This window comes from Octopus bimaculoides, chromosome 6, assembly GCF_046866305.1.
Source record: "Octopus bimaculoides isolate indiv1 chromosome 6, ASM4686630v1, whole genome shotgun sequence".
NCBI classification, from domain to species: Eukaryota; Metazoa; Mollusca; class Cephalopoda; order Octopoda; family Octopodidae; genus Octopus; species Octopus bimaculoides.
Window position 1 is genome coordinate 18,283,243 of NC_142933.1, and position 8,760 is coordinate 18,292,002.

Consider the following 8,760-nt stretch of genomic DNA (forward strand, 5'->3'; position numbering starts at 1 on the left):
GTTAGAATGACAATGAGTAGATAGTTAAGCTCCATGAGGCAAAATACAGATGTAGCTAAAGCTTGATGAACATCAGAGTTGACAGAACACAAATCAAAGAAAGACACAGAGCAGTCTCACAGATATTTTCCAATCCAAGAGACAAGAGATGGATGAGGTTTAAAAGGAGGCAGCTTAACCAAGAGGATTTTATGCCAGACAACCTGCAACATGGCTTTCACAAATAATAAATGACATAAAATCACAGCTCTCCAGTGGATCTATCTCTACAGAAGCCATCCTGGTGGTCACTGAGGTGGCAAAGAGAATTAAGGTTTTGAAGAATATTTTAAACAGTCCTCTAGCTCATCCAACTAATAACCTTTGAGATATTGGAAGCCAGCATGGCAAGCTGATCGTTCATCAGGTCAGGATGTTTGTCCATTAACAGTGTTACACGTTTTCAAACAATGGAACAGATCCTAGTAGAGAGATAAAGATTGAAGATTTTGATGACATTGCCACATGTCCGATGTTGAAGTGATTTTCTCTAAAGTACAACACACAGCTCTGTCAAGGAATTGAAACATGTTCTTGCAATTGTTTGTACAACACCTTAACCTCTAGACTACATGATTTCATTACCAGTGATATCATCATCAGCATCCTTTAGTATCTGCTTTCAATGCTAGCATGGTTTAGATGGTTTGATTGAAACAGGTAAGCTGGAGGGCTGCACCAGGTTTCAATCTGATTTGGCATGGTTTCTATAGCTGGATGCCCTCACATAAAATTGGCAGAACTCTAATCAGTTAACAAACTTGAAGTATCAAAGGGTTTTATGTGTTAAAGTGTTGTGCATGATAAGGTAGGAGTCAGATGATCAGATAGGTGAAGGGATGGTAATAATTTGGCAGATGCTAGGCTTGGAGATCAAAAAAAAAACATCAAAAGAGTTTGGAGTGTCAACCAGGAATACAAATGGATGATCATAATAATTGATGCATGACTTCACACTGGCAAAAGATTTGGCTTCTGCACCAGCAGCATTGGTCAGTGTAACAGCATAGGGGAGTTGTGGATATTGAAATTACTGAGGATGGTGACTTCAAAGAAGGATAATGTGAGACAGACGTCGAGAACAAGACATGATGTAGGCAAATAGCAGCTGATCGTAGTGTGAGTTCACAGAGTGGTAAAGACATCAGATGAATTTTTAGGACTAAGGAAAGCAGATTTAAGCAAAGTAACTGTAAAGCTTTGTTGCTGACAATTAGATAAGAGAAATGAGAGGTGGGAAGAATAGAATCAACATGCAATCAACACCATTAAGTGTCAAGCTGGAATATAATATGTAACCATTGGGATAGAAATAAGTGATGAGATATTTGTGTCTCAAAAAAGGGATGTCTAGTTTGCCTCTCAGTAAAAGGTAATAGCTTTGTTCAAGATTAATCAAAATCCATAAATGTTCACAAAGGAGGGCAATAGTCCAATAGGCTTATTGGCTATATTGTTTTGTTTTATCATTCACTTTATTCATGTTGTTCATAGACTTGATTTGTAGGTTGAAAGAAGTGGAAATTATAACTTATCAGTTGGTCGTAACCACTAAATTTGATGCCTCTATGTAGTCCAGTGGGATATCAGTAAACATGAACAGGCCTCCTGAAAACCTGTGCTTGCTGGATATCAGTGCTGAGAATAACCTCAAGAGGTATTTAACAGTGTTGGACCCCTTACATATTTGGTGAAGTGACTGCAAAAGAAGGTAATTTCTAACAGTACCTTCTAACAAACAGTGACACTATGGAGAGAAAAGTGCAGTAGGAATCAGCGTCTTCAGAGATTGTAATTGCAACACAGTAATGTACTCAAGGGTCTGGTTATACTCGACAGTATGTTGGACCTCTCACCCTACATATCATAAAGCCATACAATTTACCTTTTCAAGTTCCTCTTGGACCATTAGTTTATATTTAGGATTTCTCAGTGGAATTTTCTTTGTTCTGAAGATCTTCTCTAAATCAAAACCTGTAATTTTCTGTAATATTGTTTGTGTGTTTTCATTAAGAAAGATAGGTAGTGGATCCTTTGGCAGTAAGGTAGATTCATTTTCCTTGAGTTTAATGGGATCTGAAAACAAATAAAATAATATTAATCAGAACTAGAAACATCACAATAACCACTCAAATAACATATACTGTTAATTTCAGTTTCATTTTGTTTTGTGATAGTCTGCTGAGACCCCTTCGGTCATGACTGACTATGGGATTGCACCTAGAAAGTTGCTTTATAGGAAACCAGCAGTCGCCCATGCATACCGGCCTCCCCTCTCCACGTCACCAGTGTTATCCAAGGGAAAGGCAAAGGCACCTGTGACGTCGCAACTCATTTCTACAGCTGAGTTAACTGAAACAACGTGAAATAAAGTGTCTTGCTCAAGAACACAACACGCAGCCCAGTCTGGGATTCGAATTCACAACCTGGCAATCGTAAGCTCGACGCTCTCACCACTGAGCCATGCGCCTTCACATGTGATAGTATTGTACATTATAAAGTATCAAAATATTCCGTCACATACCGGTGACTGGGGATGGACATTGTTAAGATTACATAGAACTTGCTTCCCAACCACATAATTTTAGGTTCAGTCCTATTGCATAGCACCTTGGATAAGAGTCTTCTACTATCACCTTAAGCCAACCAAAAGCTTTTAAGTAGATTTGGTAAATGGAAACTGAAAGATGCCAATCATAATAAATAAAAGTGTCACACGGTGGAACTGAACTCGTAACTGTGTGGTTGGAAAGTGTTGCACAACGATACGTGAAGAACTTAATCTAGAGTTGAACATTTTTGAAATTTTTCTAAGCAAAACTTAATTATTACCAAAGCAATATGATAATGATTATAAAGTAAGAATGTAGCCACATTTCGTTGTATAACATTATTTTATCCGCGCACAGAATTTACCTCCATTTGAGGACAAACCATCAAAAGCATAGAAGTTAGATGTAGTAACCAGAACTCCTTAAAATCATACCATTCTAACTTTAAAAGTGGGGCACGTTTAATAATGAGGTGCTGGGTTCCCTGAACACAGGGAAAATGTGGTGGTTAGGTAGAGCAATGAGGACTAACGTAGGACTAAAAACAACAATCCTTTAGAGGCGGTTAATTAAATAGGTATAATATTTTGAAGATCAGTTCAGTCAACTGTATATAAATAAATATATCTTTTCTATGAAAGATTGATCCTTTGTAGAAAAAAACTTAACATCACCAAAAGCTAAGCAACGTGACCGCTGCAGGTAAATTTGTCCTTCATCATGAGAACGAAACAATGATCGTACGCTTTAAAATGAATAAGTATATGAATGTTCTCACTTACCATCAGTGGAAGTAGAACAGCATGCGGCTGGTAATTTTCGAGACTGAATAATAGTCTTCGAATACCGAGATATTAACTGTTGACATCTTAATAAAAACACTGGCTTGACGAGAGAAGCCATGCTGACGGATTTGGTTTCGTCTAAAACTTGAAATGACGAAACGAACCAGAGTTTTAATGTATTGTGCGTGTGTGTGCATGTGTGATGAATTAACTAGACTCAGAACAAAATTAATGACACCTCCAAAATATATGTATACATTGTATAAAAGCAATAAAAATAAATAATATAGTAGAATGGTGACATAGAAGTGATTCACGGAAGGGAAGAGGGTGAACAAATGTTATGTCTCTTTGCATATAACACGTTATCTCAGTTAAAATGAAAGTAAACTTTACAAATCACCAAACTTGGGAAGAGAATTCATTTTTAATATGCTTCTCTGATTTAAGGCGGCAAGCTAGTAGAATCGCCACCGTGCGGGACTTAATGCTTAGCGGCAAGTTCTGAGTTCAAATTCCGCGGGGGTTGACTTTATCTTTCATATTTCGAGGTCGATAAAATAAATACTAGTCGAGCATGGAGTCGACGTAATCGACTAACCCCCTCCCCCGAAATTACTGGGATTCTGCTAAAATTTGAAACCAATATGCTACTGTGGTTCTTTTACGGCATAACAAGAATGGAATGCAGTGTTGAATATGGGGAGATATAAACTCAGAAAAGAAATTGTGTCTTTCTTTTTCCAAGACGATAATAGTTTGACGAAGATTTGACTGCTGTTTCCAGCAGGTCTATGGAGCATATTTTGACACATTCGTTGACACAACTAACACTGGTTGATAGAGTAAACCTATAATTAAAAGTAGTCCAACCATAACCATCCCTCCTTTTTAGAAATGTTCAATTTGTTCTACCTTGTTTCAGACGGTAAGATTTGATTTGAAGGAAATTCGACTACTATTTCTAGCAAGTCGGGCGATCACAGAAAGACTCTCTTGGTTATCCTATTTGCATTATCTGGTATAACTACACAAGTGTGCGCCACCCCAATTTTGTTTCCTCATACCTTTCAGGAAAATGAATATTTTTAATGATTTTTTTTTTTTTTTTTTTTTTTTACAAATACGCTTCAGATCGTGTAGATTCCAATTATATAGGAATTTGGGATCTATTTTAAAACGGGGGCGCCAGTATTTTCTTAACGAAACACTTTGAAACTTGGGACACTGGTAGAATGTGTCATATAAAACATCTTTTACTCTTAGTCTTCTTAACAAAAAAAAGGAATTCGCAAGTTATTCCATGTTAAAGTTGTCGTATTTCTGTAATTTCAACCAATCACTGACGTCTATTCAGCCCAATAGAGTTACTGCTGGGCGGTCATAAAAATGTTATTCCCTGTGACATATTTCATCCGGTTTAATCGTAATTTATACCCATATATTGTTTATATAATAAATTACGCTGTGCGTATCTATGTGTGTAACAATCTTAGAGTTCGGATTCTAGAGTTAGGGTTACGGTTACGGTTAACAGTCTAGTTAGGGTTAGGGGATTAATACGATATACACCGTTACAGCGCTAACTGTTTTCAACTGAATAGACGTCAGTGATTAGTAGAAATTATCGAAATAAGACAATTTTTTACATGAAATAAATTCGAATACAAAAATATTTTTCTGTTCTATAACACAAAATAGATAAGTATACGAAGTTTGAAAGTCTTTCCGTACCAAAAACACTACATAAAACATAAATGAAAACTGGCGCCCCCGTTTTAAAATAGATCCGGAGGCGCCCCCGTTTTAAAATAGATCCGGAGGCGCCCCCGTTTTAAAATAGATCCGGAATTTGTTGTGAAAAAGTATTTCGATGGGTGGGGAGAAGAGTTTCGGAAAATTCACATGAATAGGCATTGGTTCCTTGTAACTTACAGATAAATGGGTATCTTTTGATGAAATTTTCTACAAGTACTTTTCAGAGTCTTGTTGTTGACACTCCGTCGCTTACGACGTCGAGGGTTCCAATTGATCCGATAAACGGAACAGCCTGCAACGTGCAAGTGGCTGAGCACTCCACAGACACGTGTACCCTTAACGTAGTTCTTAAGAATATTCAGCGTGACATGGCTGACCCTTTGAATTACAAGCACAACAGAAAAAGTTGTGGTGGAGCCTCGTGAAGCTTTAGGTGTTTTCGCTCTATTAACACTCACAACGCCCGGTCTGGGAATCGAAACCGCGATCCTTCCGCTGCCCTAACCACTGGGCCATTGCGCCTCCACTTCTCAGAATCTACAGACTACGACTATATCGGAATTTAATATGGAAAGAAAAAAAAAACTCGCACACATACATATTGACACACATATATCTCCACTAAATGAAACGTAAAATTTTGAAAACAATTGTGATGTATGCCAGTATTTATCTGTACGTGCTCACCGTTTTTCTTTTCACATCAGTCTCCGATATAATTTGAATTTACACATTCTGAAAAGTATTTGTAGAAAGTTTCATTAAAAAATACAATTTTTTCTGAAAGTTATGAGGAAACAAAACCGACTTTTGTGAATTTTCTGAAACTCCTCTCCCCACTCCCGAAAAACCTTCCACCTCAAATTCCGATATAATCAGAATTTACAGCACCTGAAGCGTATTTGTAGAAAATTTAATTATAAAATATCCGTTTTTCGAAGAGTTATGAAAAGACAAAATAGAGGGAGGTCTATTCGTGTAGGTATGCCCATAATCTATTATTTTTTTAAAAGACTATAATACAAATCAAACGACCAAGTAGAAACTTGTAGAGGAGGTAATTCTAACAAATTTGTTTTGCATAAATCTATAATCTAAATTTCAGAAACATTATTAATTCTAGTATAATGATTTGTTTAAATAGAATTTCCAATACAATTTCCTATTTAATATATATTTCAATAGATCATAGAGTGAAGTAATGTGTTTGTAAAGCTCCTTTGACCGCATGGCCGGCTTTAAACAGCCTTTTTATTTCTTCGTAAAAACAAAAAAAAAACGTAATCTGAAACGTTAAAAAGCTGCTCTCTTCATTGACACCCACTCGTAACGCAGTGGGGGCTGTGGTAAGTGTGAAGTTGGCAATGAATGACATATTATTGGTGAGAAGCATAGACTTGCAATTTTTATGATCATTCAAGATCACTGGACCATTTCAGAGCTCTTCCTTGTCACAAACACAGAGACAAGAGCGATGTGGCAGTGAATGTAGCAGAAACCTCAACTGTTATACATACCGCAGCAAGAAGTGCTTGAGAGTTCTCTACATTGAAAACTGAAAAGACAAAGAACATAGCCAACAACAACAAGACTTAGCCTTTCATCCCTTTCAGGGCCGAGATAATAAGTGCCAGTGGAGCACTGGGTTGATACAATTAACTACCTCTCCCCCAAAATTTCAGGCCTTGTTGTAGCACTCCGTCGGTTACAACGATGAGGGTTCCAGTTGATCTGATCAACGGAACAGCCTGCTCGTGAAATTAACGCGCAAGTGCACTCCACAGACACGTGTACCCTTAACGTAGTTATCGGGGATATTCAGCGTGACACTGTGACAAGGCTGACCCTTTGATATACAGGTACAACAGAAACAGGAAGAAAGAATGAGAAAGAGTACAGCAGGGTTCGCCACCGCTCCCTGCCGGAGCCTCGTAGAGCTTTAGGTGTTTTCGCTCAATAAGCACTCACAACGCCCGATCTGTGAATCGAAACTGCGATCCTACGACCGAAAGTCCGCTGCCCTAACCACTGAGCCATTGCGCTTCCACTCAGGACTGTCCTCACATTTCAAAATTTTGGAATTTTATGCGGTAAAACTGAGAAAAATATTGTTTCTAATGCGAGTTTTCTGCATAATGAAGCACAAAGTTATTTCTTGTGCTTCTTTGGTCCAGGTGGAGGATATGTAAACGGAACCCTTCACCCTTAAATTTTTTTTTTTTTACGGAATCCCACGTTTTAGGCTGTGGAGATTCCGATTCTGAAAAAAAATTTTGCAAAAATCGCAGCTTCAAAATTTAAATCCCCCCCCCCCCCCCCCCCATTTCTTCATTTTTCACTTTTCCCGGAAATTTCTTTTGACGAAATCCGTACAAAAATAAGGAGATTATGATTCTGAAAAAAAATTGTTTGTAAAATTTCAATTTTTCAAAAAAAAAATTTATCCCCCACCCCAAAAAGCAGGCTATCCACATGCTAGAAATAACAGCTAAATCTCACAAAACTGCGATAACATAACGAAAGAAATGCGTAATCAATCTATTCACCTTCTGCAAAGATTTCATTCAGAGTAATTTCCCGTAGTAATATGACAAAGTGAGATTAAAGTGTGTGTGTGTTTTGTTTTTTTCTTTTTGAAAGTTGCAAAAAAATATGAGTTTTGTTGAGAAGTGTGTTCGGTGGAATTTAGTGGGGATAAACTTCCGCAATGTATTCGAGAAATGTATAGAAATTCTGGAAGTTTTTCTTCGCAGTAAATCCATACATTTCTCTATACATCGATTCATCGACGCCGGACCATTTCATGTCGCCCGATGATACAGTCACATATTTTAGCAGTCTTTTGATACGGGACCAATAGGCCTCAATGTGGTTCGTGCAAGCGCCAGTTTTAGGGTCGACGAAATTCTTTGAATGGTTAACCGTTCTGTGAATGTAACCCAGCCGTTGTAAGTTCCTATAGCTAGCCCATTTGTCTGTATGTATTATAGTACCGGGCAACACATTTTCAATTATATCAGCTTCTGGTGGGAAATTACTCTAAAAAAAATCTTTGCAGAAAGGCGAGTAGATTTATTACACATTTCTTTCATTATGTTATCGCAGTTTTGTGAGGTTTGGCTGTTATTTCTAGCATATGAATAGAACTGTGGAGCTCAGGTAGATGAAGAAGCTGACAAACTCCACGATGTCGGGGTAATTATGGAGACACAAGAAGAGGCATGTACCCAACATGGAGTCGATCGATTTTACAAATAGTCTTGAATAATTTAGTCTTGGATACATTAAATAAAGACAATATAACATTTTGAGCGATTTTGGTGGGAGAGTGTTTGTTTAATGATTTAGCCAGAGTAGAAAACGCAACACCCAAGAACTTTTATAAGACGTTAGAGACTGGTTGGAAGAAGAAAGTTATCCTACTACATACAGGAAACCTGACCAGGTTTGCATTAGAGAGGAATCTGCACAAAATGCCCGAGAGCCAGGTGATTATACTAAACTGGAATTGTTCACAACTAAATAACAAGAGAGTGCTTCAACGTTTCCCGAACTTTGACTAACCTGAAACTATAGTAAAAGATATTTTGCCCAAGGTGCCACGCACTGGAATCGAACCTGAAATC

At 37.6% G+C, this 8,760-nt stretch overlaps 1 protein-coding gene across 3 annotated transcripts in view; it reads right to left on the reverse strand.

Moving 5' to 3' along the window:
- LOC106878918 (small ribosomal subunit protein mS22) overlaps positions 1 to 8,760 on the reverse strand; it is a 42,887-nt gene that overhangs the window by 8,189 nt on the left and 25,938 nt on the right. For 2 of the 3 annotated variants that reach the window (XM_089353518.1, XM_014928271.3), the window contains exon 3: positions 1,925 to 2,115. In XM_089353518.1, coding sequence (XP_089209644.1) covers positions 1,925 to 2,115 — 191 coding nt within the window. Of the gene's footprint in view, positions 1 to 1,924; positions 2,116 to 3,373; positions 4,930 to 8,760 lie in introns of those variants that run through there. The other variant, XM_014928270.3, reaches the window with a different exon arrangement.